The sequence below is a fragment of the Candoia aspera genome, chromosome 2 (genome assembly GCF_035149785.1).
Source record: "Candoia aspera isolate rCanAsp1 chromosome 2, rCanAsp1.hap2, whole genome shotgun sequence".
NCBI classification, from domain to species: domain Eukaryota; kingdom Metazoa; phylum Chordata; class Lepidosauria; order Squamata; family Boidae; genus Candoia; species Candoia aspera.
In genome coordinates, this window is record NC_086154.1 from 99,945,576 (window position 1) to 99,971,475 (window position 25,900).

Below are 25,900 nucleotides of genomic sequence, written 5' to 3' on the forward strand. Positions count from 1 at the left end.
CTGATGGCCATTCTTGTGTTTTCCAAATTTGCTGGCATATAGCATGCATTACCTTAACAGTATCATCTTGCAAGATTTTGAACAGTTCAGCTGGGATGCTGTCATCTCCTGCTGCCTTGTTATTAGCAATGCTTCTTAAGGCCCACTCAACCTTACTCTTCAGGATGTCTGGCTCTAGCTCACTGACCACACCATCAAAGCTATCCCCGATATTGTTATCCTTCCTATACAGGTCTTCTGTATATTCTTGCCACCTTTTCTTGATCTCTTCTTCTTCTGTTAGGTCCTTGCCATCTTTGTTTTTGATCATACCCATTTTTGCCTGGAATTTACCTCCGATGTTTCTAATTTTCTGGAAGAGGTCTCTTGTCCTTCCTATTCTATTGTCTTCTTCCACTTCCACGCATTGCTTGTTTAAAAATAATTCCTTATCTCTTCTGGCTAACCTCTGGAATTTTGCATTTAATTGGGCATATCTCCCCCTATCACTGTTGCCTTTTGCTTTCCTTCTTTCTTGGGCTACTTCTAGTGTCTCAGCAGACAGCCATTTTGCCTTCTTGGTTTTCTCTTTCTTTGGGATGTATTTTGTTGCCGCCTCCTGAACAATGTTGCGAACTTCTGTCCAGAGTTCTTACGGGACCCTATCTACTAAGTCCGGTCCCTTAAATCTATTCTTCACCTCCACTGCATATTCCTTAGGAATATTAGTGAGCTCATATCTAGCTGATCTGTGGGTCTTCCCTAATCTCTTTAGTCTGATCCTAAATTGTGCAAGAAGAAGTTCGTGATCTGAACTACAGTCAGCTCCAGGCCTTGTTTTTACCGACTGTACAGATGTCCGCCACCTTTGGCTGCAAAGGATGTAATCAATCTGATTTCGGTGTTGTCCATCTGGTGAAGTCCATGTATAAAGCCGTCTCTTAGGTTGTTGGAAGAGAGTGTTTGTTATGCAGAGTGAGTTGTCTTGGCAAAATTCTATCAGCCTATGTCCTGCTTCATTTTGTTCTCCCAGGCCATGCTTACCTGTAATTCCAGGTGTCATTTGACTGCCCACCTTAGCATTCCAGTCTCCTGTGATGAAAATAACATCTCTTTTAGGCGTGTTGTCCAGTAGGTGCTGCAGATCCTCATAGAACTGCTCTACTTCAGCTTCTTCAGCATTTGTGGTTGGGGTGTATATTTGGATCACTGTGATGTTAGATGGCTTGCCCTGAATTCGAATTGAGATCATTCTGTCGTTTTTTGGGTTGTATCCAAGCACTGCTTTAGCCACTTTACTATTAATTTTGAAGGCTACTCCATTTCTTCTGTGGTCCTCTTGTCCACAGTAGTAGATCTGGTGGTCATTTGATGTGAAGTGGCCCATTCCAGTCCATTTCAGTTCACTGACGCCCAGAACGTCTATCTTTAATCTTGACATCTCACCAATAACCACATCCAATTTGCCCTGGCTCATAGATCTTACATTCCAGGTTCCAATGGTGTGTTGATCCTTAGAACATCGGATTCGCCGTTCACCACCAGCACCATCGGCCACTAGCCGTCCTTTCGGCTTTGAGCTAGCTGCGTCATCACGTCTGGGGCTAGTTGAGCTCATCCTCTGTTCCTCCCCAGTAGCATTTTGACCATCTTCCGACCTGGGGGTCTCACCTTCCGATGGTATACCGACATATCTCTGGTTGTACTGATCCATTTAGTTTTCACGGCAAAAATACTGGGGTGGGTTGCCATTACCTTCCCCAGGGATCGCATTTAGTCTGACCTCTCTGTCATGACCTTCCCGTCTTGGGTGTCCCTTCATGGTTTAGCTCATGGCATCATTGAGGTGCTCAAGCTCCAGCACCACGACAAGGTAACGATCCTTTGCTGAAGGTAATAAATTTAGGGAAGTAATTTTGCTTCAGTACTTCACATATACATGCTCACTGAATTTTGCTAATGCTTTCACAGTTTTTAAAGTGAAGATTATATGATAAAATCTGCCTATAGCTTTGTTGAGTAGCTGTGTTAAAAATATTAACATTCTAGAATGTCAGAGTCATAATTTAATCTTCCCATTTTGGTTCTTGATTCTTTGTAGAACTTTTCTAATATAATGCGCTGATTACAGATTCCCTGACCTTTATCTGTTCTCTGCTGCCTTTTTCCCATGACCATTATGACATCTTGGGTGGTAAGGACAGTTTTGTGTGGATGACTACCAGGTGGTATCCTAGCAACATGAAATAATCATAGTATTTTATTGGAAGGGAATGCAGGATGCCATGGTGGGTAAATTAATGGAACCTCCAGATTCATGAAAAGATGCCTGCAACTTTTTTTTTTCTCTGTATGGTTTTATGGTGAAAGTAGATTGGCCACTCAGTAGCAAAATGCTTGGAATACTCTCTATGCAGTGAAGAAGTAAGGAGAATTTGGACCTTATGACTAAATAGCTAGAGGTCAGAAAAGGAAAGATTAAATTTCCTTTCGGAATCTTAAATGGGAATGCCATTACAGCCAGTTTTTTCCTTCTCTAAAGCTTTTAATTTGTTTTAATAAAAAATAAATTTAATAAATGGGAATGGATATGGCTGAATAAACCAATTGCGCTTTTTCTCTCCTAGCCAAAGCAGCAACGGGGGTAAAAGGAAAAGAAAGCATAAAGTTTTTATAACTTCTCTGAACAAGGGAACATTCAAGTAATCCCCAGACAAAATAAAAATTGAAGGGAAAAAAAAAAAGGAAAGAGAGGAACTGTAGCAGGGGGAAAGGAGTAATTAATATGCCATTTTTTCTTTAAAAATTGTTCCCTTATAGTCCAGAATCCACTGTTTTATCACACCCACAAGGTATGTGCTATTAAAAGCAAATTTTCATGGTGGGATACTTTACAGCATTCACATGAAAACATTTTAAATACTTTTGAGACTTCTGGTGGGGACATGGTGGAGAGAACAGCTGTGCCCATGGGCTTAGTGGGCAGAGCTGACAATGCAGCAATTTTTTTCGGGCTCAGGCAGGTTTTCCTGAAACCCAGGAGTATTTTTCCAGAAAAAGGAAAACACCTGGAATCACCCATCTGTCTTCCAGGTGGCTGCTTGCAGCCAGAAGATTGCAAACAGTGTTCATGTTCGACTGGTAAGAGCTAGCTGGGAGGTGGGGACGTCATCATTTTCCAAGCTGTGCTGTAGCCTTAAAGGGACACTAAGACCGGCCACCCCATTTCTAAATCACCAAATTTGTATTTTTTTTTAAAGTATGCATACCCTAAAAGAGGCTTTCTACAACCAAAAGTCAAACATATCAACACAACTCACAGGGGGCTCCAGCCACCCTAACCCAGGGCCTAGGACAACATCCAGGTTTTTAAGGCCCTCTGGAATGCTATCAGGGTGGGAGCCACCCAGATCTCAAAGGGAACTTCATTCCAGAGGGCAAATGCTGCGACAGAGAAGGCACACCTGTTGGGTTCCAAAAGATGACACTGTTTAATTGAAGAGACCTCAAGCGTGTCAACACTGTTGGCTTGTGCTGGCTAGGCAGACATCACAGGAGACAGATGTGCTCTCAGGTAACCAGGCCCTCTGTCAGGTAGGGTTTATAATCAGAACTTTGAATAGCACCCAGAAGCAAACCAGTAGCCAGTACAGCTTGCAGAGCATGCCCATCACTGCCCATGCCACTGCATTCTGACCAGTTGAAGTTTCTGAGTGGTCTTTGAGGACAGCCCCATGTAGAGTGTATTGCAATATCTGAGCTTTGAGGTGACCAGGGCATGAATGACTCTCTGAAGGGACTCCTGATCCAGGAAAGAGCACAACTGGCACACTAGATAAAGTTGCGCAAAGGTCTTCTTGGCCACAGCCACCACCTGCTCATCAAGCAGGAGCTATGAATTCAAGAAGACCTCTAGCTTGCACACCATTCTTGAATGGGGAAGTGGACCCCATCCAAGGTTAAATTGGAATCTCCCTGGATGTAGGCAGCCCTAATATCCACAGCTTAGTCTGTAACATACTCAGTCTAGAGATTAAGATTGAAGAAGAGATAGTCACTCTCTATCCAGACCTACACAGCTTCCAGACACTGGGATAGGACTTTGACAGCCTCACTCAGCTGGCCTGGAGTCAAAAGATATAATTGGGTATCATCAGCATATGGATGATACTGAACCCCAAACTGGTAGATGACCTCACCCAGAGGTTTCATGTAGATGTTGAATAGGAAGGGAGAGAGCACTAATTCCTGTGGAATCCCACAAAGAACATCAACTGGAACCAGCCCCAAAGTAAGAAGAGAAATATTGCAAGGTGGTGCCCTCAATTCCCATTCCCCAGAGCTGGTCCACAAGGATACCATGGTCAATGGTATTGGAAGCCATTGAAAGATCAAAAGCACAAGGATGGATGCACCTCCTCCATCCCAGCTCTGCTACAGGTCATCAACAAGAGCAAACATGTACTGAATCCTGGCCTGAAACATGACTGAAATAGGTTGAGATAATCTGTTTCTTCCAGTGTTCAAAACAGCTGAAATCTGACCACCTTCTCAATAATGTTCCCTAAAAAGGGAAGGTTGGAGAAGGGATGATAGTTATTAGTTACTGTTGGTCCAAGGATGGCCTCTTGAGAAGGGGGCATACCTCTGCCTCCTTCAATGCTTTGAAATGTATTCCATGTTTTCACTCTATCTGTCAGTGGATAATTTGAACGGTATATTACTAATGGAAATATTTAAAAGACTTGTTTGAATGGAGGTCCCCAAAATCTGGATGATTAAAACCAAAAAGTTCTGAAACCTGCAATTCCCATCTCTGGGGGAAAAAAAAGTTACAAAACCCTTTCAGGTATCTGGCACACAAGTCTATATGTGAAATTCAGCAGTCTTGATTCTTGAATTTCCAGCAGCTGTTTCCTTTTTATTGGTTTCACAAAGCATTGGGCAAGGACATACCATTTTTCAGTCATGGTCACTTCTCTTTGTCCAGGCCCTGTCATCCATGGAACAATTTCGGAACTTGGATCGTGACATTGAAGGTTCTGCCAAGCGCTGGAAGAAGTTTGTGGAGTCTGAATGCCCTGAGAAGGAGAAATTCCCTCAGGAGTGGAAGAATAAGTCAGCTTTGCAGCAGCTGTGTATGATGAGAGCTCTGCGACCTGACCGTATGACTTATGCTGTCCGGTGAGTCCATAAAGTATTGAGCCATGACTTAGTAGAGTGAAACTCTAAGCTTCTGATGCAAAGTGTCCAAGAAATGCCAGATGAGTCATCTCTTGTCCTTATACAGTCCCATTTCTGGCTTACAGTGAATTATTTATAATTATGCATTGTGATTTCCTTTTCACTTTCCACTTAATCAGAATAGACTTAGTAATGTCCATTTACTACTTACCACATTCAGCTTTGATTGTCTTCTATAGGGTGCAAATAATACACAATTTATTGTCGCAGTCTAGTCTTTTTCCTTTCTTCCACCACAAATAAATTAATACTGGGAGGTTTTTTTTAGTTGAAAGACAAGATCTCCAACATTCCCAGAACTCCAAATTAAATAATTAATTTTTGAAAGCTAGCCAAAGGGGTTTTATATGGAAATATTAAACATGAAAGATTTCAAACTTTCAAGCTTTTGAATGTCAGGTAAAGCAATGTTTATTTTCAAACCTAAAAGAGGATATATTTCCATATAATGGGGTGGAGGGGTTCTCTTCAATTCTATTCATTGCGAATGACTGATTTATACAGGTTTGTCTTACTGATACTTGATAGTGATAATTGCATTACCTTTGTCTTAACTGTCTTTGAAAGTATCTTGTATTGGTGGAAAACTATGCTATGCTTTCCTGATGACCAGTTTCCATTTGATTTTTTAAAAACATACGAAGTAATTTTTTCCATGCATAGTAAAAATTTGGGTAGTTTTATACAGCAGCATCCCAACCTGCTGCTCTCTAGATGAGTTGGGTCTATGATTTTAGTGTTTGAATTCTTTATGGAGAATTCTTGAAGTTATAGTCATAATATCTCTGAATATTATGAAAATATTCAGAAAATAGAAAAAGGAAATATATGCCTTCGAGTCAGATTTTAGTCCTAGCAACTGCCTGGTCAAGTCCCTGCAGTTTTTTGGCAACATTTTTGGAAGTGGCTTGCCAGTCTGTTCTTCCTAGGGCTGAGAGTGACTGGCCCAAAGTCATCCTGCTTTGAGCCTAAGGTGAGACTAGAACCCACAATCTCCTGGTTTCCAGCCTGATGCATTAACTACTGCACCAGCCTTTCTTCTCCTTCTGACCCTGGAGGAACCCTTGAAATATTTTTCGGGCCTCAGGGAACCCCTGCACATTCAGGCTCAAATATAGGCCACAAGTTACAAAATGACTATATTTGTGTCATGTGTAGGCCTCTATATATGCATTAACATTGTTCTTAACTAAAAATAGAGAATGAAATTTACCTCTCTAATGTGAAGTTGCCCGAATTTAAAATAATTTTTTAAATAAATCCTGATCTCCCAGGGAATCCCTAGTGACCTCTCACGGAACCCTAAGTTTCCACAGAACCCTGGTTGAGAAACCCTGCACTCCACCAAGCAGAAAATAACCTTTATGCACAACAGAAAGATGTGAGTAGATATTTCTTCAACTACTTTTAGCATAAAGGAACCCATCAATATATTTTATTCTTAAAAATCTTTCAGTCAGAAAAGAACCCAGGGTGGTGTACATAATAGAAAATACTGTTTAATAATGCAACAATTATGACATCAACAAATAAAAATGACTCAGGGTTTAATTACTTCAGAATGCTGTTAGGAACTGAGCAGTGGCTAAATGGCTGGAATCTAGAAGAGGCAGGAGCACTCCATCTTACAGTATTGTTGCAGGTTCCACTTGTATAAGAGGAATGATCAGAAAATTCCAACATTCTTTACTACTGGATTATAAATTCTAAAGAAATGGAAAACTTCACTCCCACTCAAAATATATAAACTTGACATTTTGCTAACATGAACCTCTCTTCAGCCATTTAATTAGATCATAACAATTACTTCAAAGTTATTTTTTCCATTTTGGTATCTACTGTTACGTATTTTGTAAGCTTTTTGAATTGTCCTGAGGGCATTTCGTGCAAGCCAAGCATGAGGCAAAAGAGGTGAGGTGTCGGCTGAAACATTCATAATAGTTAGTGGGCTATCCTGTTTAATCCTCATTTCACTCTCCTTGCTTGTTGCAGAATAAAACTACTTTTATGGAAAGGCTTCATTTATATCTTCCCAATAAACATTATTGCTTCTCCACAATAATTTCCGTTTTTAAAAATGCCATCAAGGAAAAGAATAGCCCCTCTTGGCATCTTCATGACAAGAATGCCTTCTGCATTCTTGCACATCTGAGGGCAGTGCGTCTACCTTCTGTCTCTCAAGGGCTAAGAATAAACCATTCTAGCAGAAGCAAGCTCCATAATTTATCGTAACCTCAGTTAGACATCTTTTGTCTGTTATTGCTCTGAGGTCTGTGAAAAAACAGGGCTTGTAGCATTATTCATCCCTACAGAAAAAATAAACAAATAAGTAATTATACTAAGAAGCCAGTTGCTGTTGATTGGTGATATAGTTATAAGTTATTTAATAAAGCAGGCTTAGCAATATACAGGCAGGGACATAACAGTGGTACAAGTACTTCAAGAAAAGCAAAATTTATTTATTTATTTATTATTCAAATTTAATTACTGCCCACCTCCCCCAAGAGAGGGACTCTGGGTGGCCTACAATAAAATCAATAAAATGTTGTTGTTCCACCAGGATTTCTTTATTGTTTAACATTTTAGTCATCTGTTTGGGTATCTGATTATGTCCCCAGACTCGAAGGTTCTAATCTGGTTTTTAGCAGCTGCATGATTCTTGTGGAAAAGCAATTCCATATTCATGAATTAAAGAATCACGAAGTTTGGAAAGTAGATCAATCTAATTCAGCCTTTCCCACTATGAAGGAGTATCTGATGGTCTGCCCAGTCTTTTCTTCAAAATCATTTTTGAACATGTCTAATAAAGTGGATTTATCAATGAGTTCCCAACGCTGACATGTGCAGCAAAAGAACTTTTATTTCATGTTATTAGCAGCATTTGCTGTTCAGAGCCTTTGACCAGTTAGCTTATGGTGTATATTTGGGTCACTTAATAAGTATAAGTATTGCTTATCAATGAATTGGTCCGCTTGTTTGCCCTGGCTTCTTCCCATTTCCCAAGTCATTTGGCTAGGAAACAACTGTTCAGCTTGTTTTACACTTTGTTTGCTATCCTCAGGGTAGTTATGGATGTTACAAAAGGTGTTCCCATTATTTCTGTTTGGCTTTTGGGGAGGGATACCCTCTACTTAGTACCCACCCAAGGCCTGCAGTATTTCCTCATTGTGGCAAGTTGGGAAGGTGTTCTTGGGAGAGATAAGTGAAGAATGACAGGAGTGTATACCAAGTGTATATCATCCCAGCAAGGTCACCCAAGCAGGCACGTGTATTGGAATATAAGATCACTTGAGTGACAACAGCAGAGACATCATTTCATCCTGCATGAAATGGGAGAAGGCAATGGTAACGGGATAGGAAGGCAATGGCGAGGGAAATGGGAGATGGCAAGGATAAATCACTCCTGTGTTTTACCAAGAAGACCACATGGATAGAAAATATACAATGATGTGATGATATAGTGCCAGATGAGGAATGCTACTGAGAAAGAGCTGGGGATTTTTCAAAGTACTAATGGTGATTATGACATGGATAGATTAAAGCCTTTGGGATGTCTACTTGCTGATGTTGCCATACAGGAAAAGAATATCTGAAGCTGCAGAAACAGAATTATAGTGGGAAAATAGAATGTAAGAAGCATGGACATGGGAAAGCTCAACAAAATAAAAAGTGAAATGAATCAACTACACATTGACACCTGTAACTTGTGACTAGGCACCAATGAATTGAGATGAACTGGAATTGGACATTTTAAGCCCAATAATCAGACTGTATACTATTCAGGACATGAAAAACAAAGAAGGAATGGTGTTGCTTCCATAGTAAGGAAGGATATAGCAAGAACAGTACTTGGTTATGATGAAATCAATGACCAAATAATATCAATTAGATCTAGCGGACAACTCTTTAATGTGACAATTATCCAAGTTTATGCTCCAGCCACTGATGCAGAAGAAAAGGAGATTGATGAATTTAATGATCAAATTCAGTTTCAAATCGATAGAAAATGCAAGCAAGGTGTGCTGCTTGTAATTAGAGACTAGAATGCCAAAATTGAAAATAGTAAGGAGGAAAATGTAGTTGGACTGTATGGCCTAGGAAACCAAAATGAAGCAGGAGACTGACTTATCAGTTTCTGCCAGTCCAAGGATTTCTTTGTTGCTAACACTGTCTTCAAACAGTCAAAATGATGTCTCTGTGCATGGACATCATTAGATGGAGTATATGGAAATCAAATTGACTATATTATTGGTAGAAGGAAGCAGAAGAGCTCAGTTATAACAGCAAAAATGTAGCTAGGGCTAACTGTGGAAAAGATCACAAATTACACATGTGCAACTTCCACGTTAAGCTAAAGTGCAAGAAGAAAGTCAGTCTGTTTCCATGATACAATATTAAGCATATACCCATCATTTTCAAGGAGAATGTCAAGAATTTCTTTGAAGTCCTGAACCACATTGAATGGGAACTGAAAGCAAACTGGATGTTAGAACAAACAGTGGAAAATGCCAAGAAGAGAAGAGAAGCCAAAGACAAGAAAGGCAAATATCCCAGGAAGAAATTTAACAAATAATTTCGGAGAGTGTTAGAAGAGACAAGAAACAGTAATAGAAAAACATCTGTAAAGACACTGAAGATGGAAACAGACATAGAAAAACAAAGAAAGTTTTCCAAGAGATCTCTGAACTCAGAAGGAGATTCCAACCTCGAATTGGCACACTAAAGGATGACAGTAGACAGATAGTAACTGATTCCAAGAAGATCAAACAACGATAGAAGGAGTATACTGAAATTCTGTATAGTAGAGATGTCAACGTTAAGATATCTTAGAAGATATTCCCTACTTAGAAGAACCTCTAGCATTAGAAGATGAAGTTAGATCAGCACTCTGGTCATTACCAAGTCAGAAGGATACAGGTACTGATGGAATACTCACAGAAAAATGGCAAGCAACAGAAGAAGAATCAATAAAGGTCAAAACCAAGCTAGAGAATGAGAGAATGGCCAACCAATTGGAAGAGGTTGATCTACATTCCAATACCGAAACAAGGAGATTTAACAGTGTGTGCAAACTATTGTACAATATCCTTAATTTCACATGCTAGCAAAATAATTCTGAAAATCATCCAATGCAGATTAGAGTCTTACATGGAAAAGGAGATGACAGATGTTCAAGCTAGCTTTAGAAAAGACAAAGAGTATTGAGATATTATTGCTGAGGCATGCTAGGTAATTGTGAAAGCCAAAGAATACCAAAAAGAAGTCAGTATGTATTTCATTATAGAAAGGCCTTCGATTTTGTTGATCATATGAAGCTGTGGAATGTGTTTAGAAAAATGGGAATCCTGGAACATCTCATTGTCCCAATGTGAAACTTATGGACAGGTCAGGAAGCGACAGTATGAACCAAACATGGTGAAACAAACTGGCTCCAGGTTGGCAAAGGAGTAAGATAAAGCTGTATACTCTCCTCGTACTTATTCAACCTATATGCAGAATATATATTGAGGGAAGCTGGACTGGAAGAAGATGAGCATGATTTTAAAACTGGAGGGGGAAACATCAATAAATGCACTATGCTGATGAAGTTACTCTGATTACTCAAAATGCAAATGATATGGAAGCTTTAATAATGAAAGCCAAGGAGCTTAGTGAAAAAAAAGGGACTAAGGTTAAATATAAAGAACTACAGAAAGCAGCCTTAGAAGTGACAATGAATATATTAAAGTGGTGGATAGCTTCTGCCTTTTAGGATCAGCTATCAACAGTAAAGGATCCAGAAGCAAGAAATACACTGCAGACCAGCACCTAGTAGAATAGCAGTGAAGGAAAAGATATTCATTTCCTATATGATGCTCTATGGAAATAAAAATTGGACTTTAAGGAAACAGGATAGAAAGACTATTGATAATTTTGAACTTTGGGGTTGGAGAACACTCCATGGATAGCCAAGAAAACAAATAACCCAGAGTTCTCACTTGACACATCATCAAACAAATCAACATCAGAATCATCAACATCAAACAAATCAACCCAGAGTTCTCACCTGATGCACAAGTGACCAGGCTCAAATTATCCTACTTTAGACATATTATGCGAAGACCTGGCTTTCTGGAGAAGGCTGTAGCTCTGGGAAAGGTGGAAGGAAAGAGAAGAGTATCATGAGTACTGATGGTGAGCAGGAGGGGGCCCCTATCCAGGGGGGAAAACGCATGTGTAGTTTAGAGGCTTTGAACTTTCCTTTGAAGAAACCCAGAGCAGACCCGCCTTGATTCTTGGGTTTATCTGTGAAGGTTTCCCACAGCCTTTCAGTTTGGCAGGATTTTCTGTCTAGTAGAGTAGGACAATAAATCACTAGAGACTCAAGCTACCGTCTCAGCGTGGTTCTTCACTCTAAGATAGGACAAAGAGGATGACCAGCAGCAAAGTGGACAGACTCAGTTACAGTGGCAATGAGTGTACCCTTGGGAGTCCTGAAACAACAGGTTGGGGATAGATCATCATGGAGAAAATCTATCTATGTGGCCGCTAGGAGTCAAAAACAACTTGATGGCACATAGTCAATCAGTCAGCGACTCAGCTAATCAACTGCTTTCTGGAGAAGTGTATACCATTGGAAGACCTGAAGCCCCACAGGTACTCTACAGATAATGTAGAAATTTTAAACAAATAATAGAAGGTGGTTTACTAACCATGGTGCTCAGGAAGGGAGGCAGTGGGCCTAGGAAGATGCATTTATTGATATTCCTTTTTAAAGGTATTTTTCAAATATGGCCTGTATGTAAATACATGAATGATGATTCTGGAGAAATGTTAAATTTGATGGCAGTACCAATAGATGTGTTTTTCTAAATCATGGCCAAGAAGAATTATGGTATATTACTTATGAGACTAGTTACCAAATGTATTGCGTTATAAGCTTGTTTTTTATCATTTCCTAATTTAGTCTCTGGTGTTCCTCTGTACCTTTCTAAAGTTTTAGTATCTTATGTTCAATGCATCTAAAGCTTTAATAGTTATAATTATTTGGGTAGTTTGTAGCAATAAGCAATAACAATATTGGTGCCATGGTATTGGCAACATTAAGGCCTCTTATTAAAACCATAAATATTTCTTGTTTAAAATATATTTTCATTATTTTCATAAGATGGATAAAGATCTTACTGCAACATGGAGCTTTCTGAAAATCTAACCTTCATCAAGGGCAGAGCATGTGATTGGTCAAAGCAATGCTTAAGAGAAAAACCATTCACTTCTTTCTCTGGGACCTCAAGTCAATATTCTCTTTCAGTGTTAGCTGGCATATTAGGTGAATAAACTGACAGTTCTTCCACATCTTACTTTTTTTCTGGTATTGGATTTGGGAGGTGGAGATATTGAGTCCTTAGTCTAGGATAAGTAATTCTCAAATCTTATAGTCAATTGCTTCCTTAATTTAATAAGTATATTGTAATTGCCACACATAATTCATTAGCAATCTATTCCAACAGGGATTTTGTAGAAGAAAAGCTTGGAAGCAAATATGTGGCAGGACGATCTCTGGATTTTGCAACATCATTTGAAGAGTCAGGACCTGCAACCCCAGTGTTCTTTATCCTCTCACCTGGAGTGGATCCCTTGAAAGATGTAGAGAAGCATGGTAAATACAGTGCATCAGAAGCCAAATGATATTATATGAACTTGCTTTATCAAAAGAACAAACAAACCCTTTCTTTGTTGATTCCAGGGAGGGGCATTTTTTCAAGTTAGCACACTACCATAAAAGCAATCATCTTATACTTTATTTTATTTACACCTTCATTTTTTTTGTCCTTCCCACTCAAACACCTGGCACAGCAGCCCTATTTTCACATCTCTCAGCTGACTACTGAATAATGTCTAACAGCACAAAATGCCTGCTGCAGCCTCTGTTTTGATTGGGTTTGAGAAGGCCACTAATAACAGAGATCTACATAAAGCAACTGTGTGGTGAACTCCTGAGGTAGACTGAATACTCCCCAAGGGAAATATTTTCCTGATCCTAAGACTCAGAGATTTGGCTGGACCATATTTCCTGGTATAAGGTTTGCTATCTGGTTGTGATGAAAAAACTGAGATGTGAATATCTTATATATCCCCTTTGGGGGAATTTGCAGCCCTACTAACATAACAGAAATCTTCAAAAAAGACCATATAGTCAGGACTAAAAGATGTTTTAAAAGCTACTTGAACCAAATCAAATGCCCTCATAAGGATATGCAAAAGGATGAATTGAAGAGCTGTAGAATGTAGGCTGAGATGGGCTATACCCATCTGGAATTTGGTTTGGTCCACGGTGCTCAATCACATTTTTATCCCATCCCTATGAAAGACACGACACCTAGAGAGTCTTATTGGATCTGATTCAGTGCAAAGGCGGTGTATTTCTCTGGAGGCTATCCTATTAAAAAGGTCATTCAGCTTTTGAGGTTAGCATCCATTGTGGAGACTTGGCAAATAGACTTTTATCTGTAGACCCTGTGTGTCATGATAATCCATTAACATGCAACACATAACAAGAGCCTTCCTTTTGTTGTTTGTTGAACTCACAACTCGTACCCCTGAAAATAATCACAGTTTTTATGCCAAGCACTGGCGTTGAATGTTGCCCTAGATGGGAACATATGCCAGTCAGAGCACTAAGCATACAAACGGATTTGCATCATAAATCCTTGCAGTTGTATATTTCAGATGTGTGAAAGAGCCCTATAGCTTATTCCCATATTTTCTCTCAGGACCAATATCGGTCCAGATGTCAAAGTTTGGTTCTGATGTGTGAGTTGTTTATTCAATTGCAGTAAAGACATTTAGCTTTTTGTCATTTTAATCCAAAGATCCTAATGCACATCTGATTGCACTACAACTCTTAAGAGCATGAGGAGCAAATTCTAAATATGAAAAAGCTCATTAGGGATGTGTGCAGCAGTTACTTACAGAAAGGTGTTTGTTCTTCACCTGCACAAAACATTGTTTTTATTTATTTATTTATTTATTTATTTATTAAGTTTAGCCACCACCCATCTCCCCCCAAAGGAGATTTTCCTTTGAGGGAAAAGAGACTTTTCCTACCTTTATAGCAGTTCTGTCAGGAGCAAAAAAATGTCTTGGGTTGTTCTAAACTCTCTTGTACCTCTTCATTCCACCTGAGGGTACACGCACAATACATTACATTTGGACTCACTTGCTCTCCATTTCACCCACAGCAGGTTGGACTGCCAACTTAATCTTGGAGCATCGGGCAAAGGGCAGATCCAGCTTGGCTCATCACCATGACAGCAGGAATGGATGATGTTGTCTTCCAATCCTAGTCCATTGCAAGTGCATTGGCACTGGTGTTTTCCAGCTTTGATCCAAAACTGCTGTTTTCTGACCCAAGCTGTCTTAAGCCCTTCAAGGGGGTGGCCTCCATGGCATTTTAGTAGCAACCCCAGCTCCAACTGGTTGTGATGCCTGGCACACCCTCCCCTCCAGTGGCTGGTCACTGCTGGTCAGCAGTTGCTATTTTTTAAAATATAACTTTGTGATTTTATATGCCTTTTTGATTCAATGAACCATTGTCAACCCTAGAAGCTCATACTTCATTCAACCCTTAGTTTCCCCAACAACAAAGAGTCGCTGGGAATTGGGCAGCATATAACTTTAACAGCTCTCCTCCTCTTCCTCCTCCACATTGGAGGAAGCATGATTCCTGTACTTTCTCACTTCTCTTCCCACCCCACCCCACCATCTTCCTACAGTTTCTCCTTACTTCCATGGTCTTACAAAGGAAAGTAGGAGCAAAAGAACGATCTATTTCCTGCTCCCTTGATTACTGTAGCATCAGAGCAACAATTGTACAGTAAGGGGAGAAAAAAGTAAAGAAATGATCTGCGTACTATATAAGGAGATAACTGTGGGAATTGGGGTGTGAAGGCATCCATGTGCAAATATCTGGGAAAACAAAGGAAAGGCAAAGGGATTAGTGAGGATGGAACAGTCCTTAAAGGCAGGCTCTGGTAGAGCAGTCTACCCAGGAGCCAGCTAATGAGGCTTGCCTTTCTTGCATGGATGGGAGGACCAAGAAGCAAGGGACCAACCAGTCAGGCCCCATTGCCAGCTCACAGCAATCTGGCCTGGAATTACTTAAGCCAGGAACACCATGGGAGGCAGGCAGCTTAGGATGCAGTGCAGTATTGTTCCCAAATACCATCCCGATTTATGAAGATATAAAGTACTATTTGCAGCAGAGTGCACTTTGGGAGCTAAATAGCAGGTTTGGTCGTGGGACTTCATCATGGGACTTTAGGTAGGAAAAGAAATTGGGGAGGATTAACACCCGCACACCCATTTTCCTTGGGCACTGCAATCCCAGCTGGGGTCAGGCCCACCTAGAGCTGCAGAGCTAAGCAAGGTAGTACATCTGGTTCAAAGCTAAATCTGTGGCTGCCAATCTGCCGGGAGCTGCAGGCACTGTGTTTCTCTGGACTGAAATGCTTATTTTCTCCTTTCAGGAAAGAAACTTGGCTACACATTTAACAACCGGAATTTCCATAATGTCTCACTGGGACAAGGCCAAGAGGTAGTAGCAGAACAAGCCCTAGACCTGGCGGCTGCAGAAGGACACTGGGTTATCTTGCAGGTCTGTGCTCTTTTTGGTTTGGGAGAAGAGATCCCTCGCTTGCCTCCAAGCTGTCTGTTATCCAGACAGGAGAAATCAGGAGTGATCGGTATTGGAACAAACCACTCCTTGACAAATCTCCAAGTCTTCCGCTGCCTGGCACCCTGCAGAAATATTGCCCTATATTTACTGTCACCCCCAGCCTAGGTGACCATTATTTATGCTGGTGGCTAAGAATAATGGGGTTGGATACTAAAACAGCCATCTGGATGGTGCTGTCTTGGGAAAGGCTGCTCTACATTATCAATCGCTATATTTAGTTTGCAAATTGGTGTGATGGTTAATTTCTTCGGAAAGGGCCACAAAGCCCATGGAAACAAAACCACTGTTGAACTTCTCCTTTTGTTGCATCTAGGCTCTGGGCCCTGTGCCCTTGAGAAAGATTTGAACCTTTATATGCTTTGTTCCAAAATGTCTAAGGGGATTCCTTCTCTGGGCCACCTACCCTCATTGCTGAATGTAAAATTCACTTTCTAAGGACTCACATGACTATGCATGCTCTTTTTTATTATGTATGAGCATGTGTGTTTGTGTGTGTGTGTATAGGAAAAGATATACCAACATGAGTTTCAATTCTGCATCAAGAAAAGCTGAATTTAGACTTGCATATTCTGAGTATTTTTCATTATTATTGGTAGCTACCTAGGAGATGAGAGCCAGTTTGGTGTAGTGGTTAAGGCATCAGGCTAGAAACTGGGAGACCGTGAGTTCTAGTCCCACCTTAGGCACAAAGCCAGCTGGGGGTCCTTGGGCCAGTCACCCTCTCTCAGCCCTAGGAAGGAGGCAAGGGCAAACCACTTCTGAAAAACCTTGCCAAGAAAACTGCAGGGACTAGTCCAGGAGGTCTCCAAAAATTGGATACAATTGAACGGATTTTTTTTTTTAAAAAAAACCTAGGAAATAGAGCAGTGGAAGGTGTAGCCTGAAGCTGTACCCTCTGATCATTGAAAATCCTTCTCCTGTCCCCACTTAGTGTTTTGGCACATCAGCAGGCATGACTGACTGCAATTTATTTTCATAATTTTAAGGTACAGAAATTAACATCAAAGAAAATGTGTTAAAAAAACAGATGCTCAGGAAGTTGAATTCTTTGCCCCGGGGTGAGCTGTCCTTAGAGACTGAACTGTTCGTTTCATTTAAACAAAATTTATATAGCCGCCCATCTCAAACCAGTGACTCTGGGTGGCTAATAATAATAAAAACAATCATACAATAAAAACAGTACAAAAAATTAAGTATAAATATAAATACAGCCAAGAGATATTACAATCCATCGGTGTCAGCACAACCAGGAAATGGGTCCCTTCACACACACGGGACCCAGGCCTGGGCACAAAGCCAGGTCTTCTAGGCCTTCTGAAAGGCCAGCAGGGTTGGGGCCATCCTAATCACAGGGAGGGAGGATGTTCTGGAGAGCAGGTGCTATGGCAGAAAAGGCACATCTGGTCTGCACCAGCTGACATTCCTTGGCTGACAGGACCTGGAGCATGCCCATCCTGCCGGACTGGACTGGATGGGTAAAAACAATTGGGAGAAGACAGTCCATCAAGTAACCCAGTCCCAAGCCATGAAGGGCTTTAAAGGTGACAACCAGCACCTTGAATTGCACCTGGAAGCACACTGGCAACCAAGGCAGTGGTGTTACATATGCCGAATAACCAACACTATTTACAACCCAGCAGCTGTGTACCAGCTGAAGCTTCTGAATGCCCTTCAAGGGCAGCCCCATGTACAGCACATCGCAATAGTCCAAACGGGGTCATGAGGGCATGAGTGACAGTGAGCAGAGCCTCTCAGTCCAGGAATGGGCGTAACTATGCACAACTGGAAGATGTACAAAGGCCCTCTTAGCCATGGCTGCCAACTGCTCTTCCAGCAGGAGCCATGAGTCCAAGAGGACCTCCAAATTGCGCACCGGGTCCCTCTGGGGCAGTGCCACCCCATCCAGGACCAAAGATCCCCCCCAAAATCTTGGGGTTTTCCTGGGAAGCATTGTGCCAAGAAGAACAATGAATAGGTGCCACTTAGAAGCACTCAGATCTTCATCTCCGTGTTGTTGCTGGAGAAGAAAATATGCTTAAGGGCAAATATTTTTCCAGTTCAGTCACATTATGTGTCTTTCCTCTCTTGAATTTTTTTTTTCAGGTTCTAGAAGGGATGGAAGGGAAAATTTAGGTGTCCACCACAAATTCTTGTGCAGAATTTCCTTTTCCAAGCACATCTGGTTGGAGGAACCAGTGCCAGAGATGGGAAGGAAGCCTTCCTTTGAAGGCCTACCCACTGACATTACAGGGCTTATCAGCAGGGTCTGAAGGATTACAGTCTGGTGCAGAAGCCAGATTCAGTTTCCCTTTGTTGATGTGCACCATACAGAAAAGGTCCCAACAGTCAGGGGCACATTTGCCTCTCCTTAGTATGACAGGAAAGGGTGCATACTGAGCATGGAACTTAATTTATTTCATAACATCCAGAATGTATCCTATTGGTAATCTTAATTTAAGGCCTAGAATCATATTTGAACTTGTGAGATGCTCTCTCTGTGACACAACTGGGCCTAGAGCATGATCTTGAGTTATAGTTTTAATATGGCCCTCCTGACTTGGAAGTCTTTTCCTTTGATTTTTTTAAGACAACACACTGCAGTGTGTGGGTAAGCAACATATGTATTTATATCCCATAACTTCCACCCAAAATAGATCTTAGGTTTGTTTGTTGTTTATTCGTTTAGTCGCTTCCGACTCTTCGTGACTTCATGGACCAGCCCACGCCAGAGCTTCCTGTCGGTCGTCAACACCCCCAGCTCCCCCAGGGACGAGTCCGTCACCTCTAGAATATCATCCATCCATCTTGCCCTTGGTCGGCCCCTCTTCCTTTTGCCTTCCACTCTCCCTAGCATCAGCATCTTCTCCAGGGTGTCCTGTCTTCTCATTATGTGGCCAAAGTATTTCAGTTTTGCCTTTAATATCATTCCCTCAAGTGAGCAGTCTGGCTTTATTTCCTGGAGGATGGACTGGTTGGATCTTCTTGCAGTCCAAGGCACTCTCAGAATTTTCCTCCAACACCACAGTTCAAAAGCATCGATCTTCCTTCGCTCAGCCTTCCTTATGGTCCAGCTCTCGCAGCCATATGTTACTACAGGGAACACCATTGCTTTAACTATACGGGCCTTTGTTGTCAGTGTGATGTCTCTGCTCTTAACTATTTTATCGAGATTTGTCATTGCTCTTCTTCCAAGGATTAAGTGTCTTCTGATTTCCTGACTGCAGTCAGCATCTGCAGTAATCTTTGCACCTAGGAATACAAAGTCTTTCACTGCTTCTACATTTTCGCCCTCTATTTGCCAGTTATCAATCAAGCTGGTTGCCATAATCTTGGTTTTTTTGAGGTTTAGCTGCAAACCAGCGTTTGCACTTTCTTCTTTCACCTTCATCATAAGGCTCCTCAGTTCCTCTTCACTTTCAGCCATCAAGGTGGTATCATCTGCATATCTGAGATAGTTAATGTTTCTTCCAGAGATTTTAACTCCAGCCTTGGATTCCTCAAGGCCAGCTTGTCGCATGATGTGTTCTGCATACAAGTTGAATAGGTAGGGTGAGAGTATACAGCCCTGCCGTACTCCTTTCCCAATCTTAAACCAGTCTGTTGTTCCGTGGTCTGTTCTTACTGTTGCTACTTGGTCGTTATACAGATTCTTCAGGAGGCATACAAGATGACTTGGTATCCCCATACCACTAAGAACTTGCCACAATTTGTTATGGTCCACACAGTCAAAGGCTTTAGAATAGTCAATAAAACAGAGATAGATGTTTTTCTGAAACTCCCTGGCTTTTTCCATTATCCAGCGGATATTGGCAATTTGGTCTCTAGTTCCTCTGCCTTTTCTAAACCCAGCTTGTACATCTGGCAATTCTCACTCCATGAACTGCTGAAGTCTACCTTGCAGGATCTTGAGCATTACCTTACTGGCATGTGAAATGAGTGCCACTGTTCGATAGTTTGAACATTCTTTAGTGTTTCCCTTTTTTGGTATGGGGATATAAGTTGATTTTTTCCAGTCTGATGGCCATTCTTGTGTTTTCCAAATTTGCTGGCATATAGCATGCATTACCTTGACAGCATCATCTTGCAAGATTTTGAACAGTTCAGCTGGGATGCCGTCGTCTCCTGTTGCCTTGTTATTAGCAATGCTTCTTAAGGCCCACTCAACCTCACTCTTCAGGATGTCTGGCTCTAGCTCACCGACCACACCGTCAAAGCTATCCCCGATATTGTTATCCTTCCTATACAGGTTTTCTGTATATTCTTGCCACCTTTTCTTGATCTCTTCTTCTTCTGTTAGGTCCTTGCCATCTTTGTTTTTGATCATACCCATTTTTGCCTGGAATTTACCTCCAATGTTTCTAATTTTCTGGAAGAGGTCTCTTGTCCTTCCTATTCTATTGTCTTCTTCCACTTCCGCGCATTGCTTGTTTAAAAATAATTCCTTATCTCTTCTGGCTAACCTCTGGAATTTTGCATTTAATTGGGCATATCTCCCCCTATCACTGTTGCCTTTTGCTTTCCTTCTTTCTTGGGCTACTTCTAGTGTCTCAGCAGACAGCCATTTTGCCTTCTTGGTTTTCTCTTTCTTTGGGATGTATTTTGTTGCCGCCTCCTGAACAATGCTGCCAACTTCTGTCCAGAGTTCTTCCGGGACCCTATCTACTAAGTCCAGTCCCTTAAATCTATTCTTCACCTCCACTGCATATTCCTTAGGAATATTAGTGAGCTCATATCTAGCTGATCTGTGGGTCTTCCCTAATCTTAGGTTCTTAGGTTACTTTGCAGTAAAATGTAGTGAACCTGCTAAAACAGGAATCAGTACAAAACAATAAGTTAAATAAACTTGACTGCACTATAGCAAGTTACCCAGGTTGTGTCTTCTAGAAGTGTGGGAACCCCAACTCCCAGAATTTCTAGTGAGGGCAACAGCTTGAAAAACATTGCTTTACACTTCTGCATGAACAAAGCCCCACACTTTGTAATGTAATCGGGTTTTCATCCTGTGTTCAGCTTCCATAATAATTTTGCTGCAGCAGTATTTGTTCTGGTCTATATTCCTGTGATTTTCTTCAGCACTTCAGGCAAAGGGCCTGAAGATAGGTCACAAAGCTATTCATCTGCCTAATGTTTTGTGTGTGATGAAACTGATGACACGTTTGCTGTTGGTCCTAAATTTTCTTTCCTTTCTTTAAATCCTGTTCCCTGGAAAATCTTTGTCCTAACTGCTACTTGGTGGAGTACATCTTTGACTGAAATCCAGACTTTTGGGGGGAAGAGTCTAGGCTGTGGCTCCTCTTAATGTAACCACAGTCTTCGTCCATTAATCAGAATGCCATCATCTTCCTTCCACAACTGACTTAACAAAGTTCCCGAGTGCCTTCCCATTTTCATACATTAATGTGGTACTGAATCGGGTTCATGTACTAAATTAGATCACAATGAGCTGCGCAACCATAGCAATGCACTGATCAAAAGACTTGGCAGAACTTTCCCTGTTGCATGTTAAATAACTGGTTTACATGTGAAGCATTTAGGAGGTGGAAGGTGTGTTTGCATTAAAAAAAACCACCAAACAACCCTCATCTGTTAAAAGTCACTAAAAAGAAAAACATACAGCTAAGGCAGGGGCATGTGATTATTTTGTGGTTGGAGCTGCAGTTTTAAAATTATTATTATTTCATTAGCTGAGAGCTGAAGAGAGTAGGAGTCTTTCTGACCTATTTTTCCCTATGTGGATGAAGGTTGGGGGGTTTTACTTCTAGAAGCTGCTTGGAAGTTTAGCATGCTTATTTTCCTTAATCCAGCAGTGTATTTTAGAGGATTCTGGGAGGGAGGAGCTGCAAAAAAGAGGTTTGGAAGCTCATGGTTTAGGTTTATATGGGCCATTCAAACTACACTATAAACCCACTATAAACTTCACTGGCATAACATTTGTTGCTCAGTAGGCGCCAGGCTGATTTTGTCCTCTGGCACCAGTTGAATGGTCAGGGAAGTGTGTGAGGTTGTACCCAGAAAAGGCTGCAGTGGCTTGTTGCCTGCTTAAGGGGTAAAACACTACTTTCTCCCTGGAACACCCAAGGACAACTTAAAACTGCCTTAAGTATGTATTAGGGAAAAGATGAAGTCAAAGTCATAGGAATGTAAGAGGACAAAAAAGATTGGAAGGGCATATTTGTCCCACAGTTAGATCAGGGAAAGGCCCAGAAGAACAAAAGAAAACTGGTCGATTGGACTTAAATTTTATATTTTCTGGCATCCTGTTTCTTGCAGTGATTTAACCGAAGCCTCCAGGAAGCCCACAGTAATAGCAGAAGTTGTTCTGATCATGATCCAATAATTGGCAACTAGCACTGTGAGGCATACTGCCTCTGATGTGGGAGGTAATCATTACCAATAGCTATAGATAGCCGAATCAACTATGGATTTGTCTAATCCCTTTTAAAGTTATGGTAGTAAGTGGCTTTTTTGTAAATTATGCTGCCTATGTTGGGAATCCTGCTAACATCATGATACACAATACAGTCAGCTGGTCTGGCAAAAATGTCTGCACCAGGCTTCCCCAACTTGATATCCTCCAGATATTTTGGAAATGGAATTCCCTTAGAGGTGCAATTCAAACAATCTGGAGGGCACCAGGTTGGGGAGGGTTGAGCTACAGAAGATGGAAAAGTGTCCTGACATAACATTTTTTCAGTGTATCTCTACTGACAGGAGTGGGAGAAAATCAGTGATAAGATAAATTATTGGTTTGTATGCTACTATTTCTAAGAGTTACTGTAGCAACACCAATGTCTTTGTAATACATGTTTTAGCTTATAAGTTGCAAAAACTTAAAAATGTCTTGTTTTTTAATGGAAAAAAACAAGTATCTACAATATGTCTGCTGTATGTGTATTTCTCTTTTCTGTCCCTGGACATTTCCCTGGTCAATTAGACAAGCAGCTTCTTTCCTTTGACTACGATGGACTGGGTGTCTCTCTAATGGGAGCACCCTTGCATATGCTCACATTCCCCCTCATGGCAAAGTTAATCTTCAAAAGGAAGGGTCTGCACATTATGTGAAATTTTTAATATCAAAAGTCAGGAATAGTTGAAGACCACGACTTTGCTGAAAAAGTAGGGTTATTTTAATTTTACGTTTTTAAAAGAACCATGGAGTTAGGGAAAAAACATACTAACAAAACTTAAATTTTAAAAATTACAAAACCCAAAAACAATTTAACCAATGGACTAACTCCTTATTAACAGTATTAAGAATATTCAGCTGCTAGTAAAAAATCGAAGGGGGTTGGATGAACTGCAGGGTCTGGGTACCCCCAATGCACTAAGCCACCGTGTGTTAGCTTGGCCTCAGTTTAGCACGTTTTTTGTTTATTTGATTTATATAGCTGCCCATATCACACCACTGAGTCTCAGTGACTTATAGCGATTAAAAATGCAGAAAAACCCACCACATATAACCCCAGGTGCCCAATGTTGCATGAATACCTGTTGTGCTTTGTGTGTGTGTGTGTGTGTGTACTCATACACACATATATTGCATATGGCTTAGTCATCAGGTTTCAGTGCAGTGAATGAACCAGCCAGTTGAGACTTACTCCAAAAAACCATGGTTAAGCCGTGAAAACTAGGTAGTCAGAAATATCACTGCCATTCAGAATGGAGAAATAGCTTTTATCTGCAGTAAGATTATTACTGTATATGCACAAAGATGGAAAGATTCAGAAATACCTACAACAGAGGAATGGTTGGTAAAGCTGACAGAATTTGCAGAAATGGCAAAATTGAATTGTTTGATTAGGGAAAAAGACAAAAAGTACATTTATTAGTGACTGGAAACCCTCTATGGACTTTTTGCGGAAAATGGAAAAAAATGAACTGATGATTTATGGATTTGATGATTAGAAAGGTTAAAATATGGGAAGAAGGGAATCATGATGTAACCTTAAAGAGGGAGGATAAATTTATTTGTAATTGCTGTGGAGAAGATCGGAAGCTGCTTCTTTTTCTTTTTCTCTTTATCTATTCACTTTTCTTTATTCTTTACTCTTTTTCTTAAATTTTATTGTTTTTACTATTGTATAAAAATCTTCAATAAAAATTAATTTAAAAAAAGAAAAGAAAAATAGCTTTTATGGATTGCCATGAAGATTACATTGTTTAGGCCTCAACGTAGATTTGGAAAGTGAAGAACAGACCATGGAAATGAACATCTAAAAAATACCATCTGTTACAAGGGAGTCTGTTCTCTGTTATAATTCTATTTGATAGATTTGGAATGAATGTAGAAGTTCTCCATTATCAGTCATGTGCAGAATCGCAGAACACTATTTAGTTTATCACTCTTGGTAACACGCATACGTCTCTGAATTATGTGTAAGAGAAAAAGAGGGGTGCGTGGTGGGAGTATTACATCTCACATTCCGGAAAGGAGTAAGCAAACAGCACAATCTTATGCACATTTATGGAGAAGTACTACTGCATTCAGGTTTGCTCTCAGGGAAGTACGTATTGGATTGTAAGCGTAGGGAGACATGATTAAAACCAAAGTTTTCAAAGACTTATGTGAGATGAAGGTCATTGGACAGATTTGAGCGAAGACAATTTAATGTTATGGAAGTGTTGCTGAATGGGATTTGAACCAGGGAGGTATATGATTAAAAGTAGGGCGGGGGGAGTTCAGGTTCAGCCTCAGTGTGGAAGCTCACTGGACGACTCCATGACTCTCTTTCAGGCCAACCTACCTCACGGAGTTTTGCTGTGGGGGGAAAATAGGAGGAGGGAGGACCATGTATGCTGTCTTGAAGTCCTTACAAAAGGTGGGGTGTGCATCTAACAAACAAGGAAATAAACACCCTGCCTCATAGGGTGTTACTAGGGCAGTGTGGAGTGCTATACAGTACAGTATATGCTTCCTTGAGGTCCTGGAAGGAAGTTTTATAAATATAATGAATAAATGAAAACAAAAGGGAATGTATGTTCAGTATTAAAACATCTTTGATAGATAATACTTTGCTCTCTGACTTCTTAGTCATTCACCCTTTTGACTTTCTTTTCTACTGTCTTTTCTGCAAATAGTCCAGAAAAAGAGAGCTCATTATAAACACGAGCACCAAGTTCAGCGACGTGAATGGATGGGTTTTGCACTGTTTCAAAGTACGGCAGTAAAGTGGCTTTAGCAGATTGGTGAGAAATAACTCAGTCGTGTGTGGGTGTGTGTCTGTTGCTCTCTGAACACCAATAAGCTCCAAGAATTGTCTTGGGATACACAAGACTTGGCATCTGGACAATTTTAATCAGTCACATGTCATCCAGGCAGCTGAACCAAACAATCTTTCGGAAATGTAATGCAATGGAAGAAAAACAGCCACCATGGCCAGTTCATTATGATGAAAGCTGCGTTCCCAAGATTGCCTGGGAGACACAGTAAACATTCCCAAATGATGCTGTCTTAATCATGCTGTATACAAGTGCCTGTTGTGTTCTGTCAGGTTTTTTTCTCAGAAATCTGGGGACTGTTTGCACTCTTCAGCTTATGCCCACTCTCTCATTTCTGTCTTATTCTTGCAATTTGGAACCCTGGGAGCTGTTCTGAAATATTAATTAAAATGAGAAAGATTCTGCTGACTGTCAGAATGCACAGTTGCCTGCTCGTAAAGACATTCTGTTCTTCCAGTTCCACTTTTCCTTAATTGATCCAGCGCGCACAGTCTTGGGGCGCCTGCCTTCAGTTCAACCATGTGAAATGTCTCCGTATCCACGCAGTATATCTGTGGTGCAGCACTTGGTAATGCTCTAGGTTCAAATCCTGATCCTTCTCTAAGTCATTTTACCATGCCAATCACCCTAACACTGTATTTGATTCATTGTGCTACTTTATACCTTAAGGCATGTAGGTATCTACAGCTGTATTATGTTCATGTTTCTAGTTTCACTACATTCTTCCTCAGCCTGTTGTTT

At 40.7% G+C, this 25,900-nt stretch overlaps 1 protein-coding gene across 1 annotated transcript in view; it reads left to right on the plus strand.

The window, feature by feature from the left end:
• Positions 1-25,900, plus strand: part of DNAH9 (dynein axonemal heavy chain 9) — a 224,218-nt gene that overhangs the window by 177,507 nt on the left and 20,811 nt on the right. Inside the window, exons 60-62 of the mRNA XM_063292577.1 lie at positions 4,970-5,163; positions 12,714-12,862; positions 15,732-15,859. Coding sequence (XP_063148647.1) covers positions 4,970-5,163; positions 12,714-12,862; positions 15,732-15,859 — 471 coding nt within the window. The remainder of the gene's footprint in view (positions 1-4,969; positions 5,164-12,713; positions 12,863-15,731; positions 15,860-25,900) is intronic.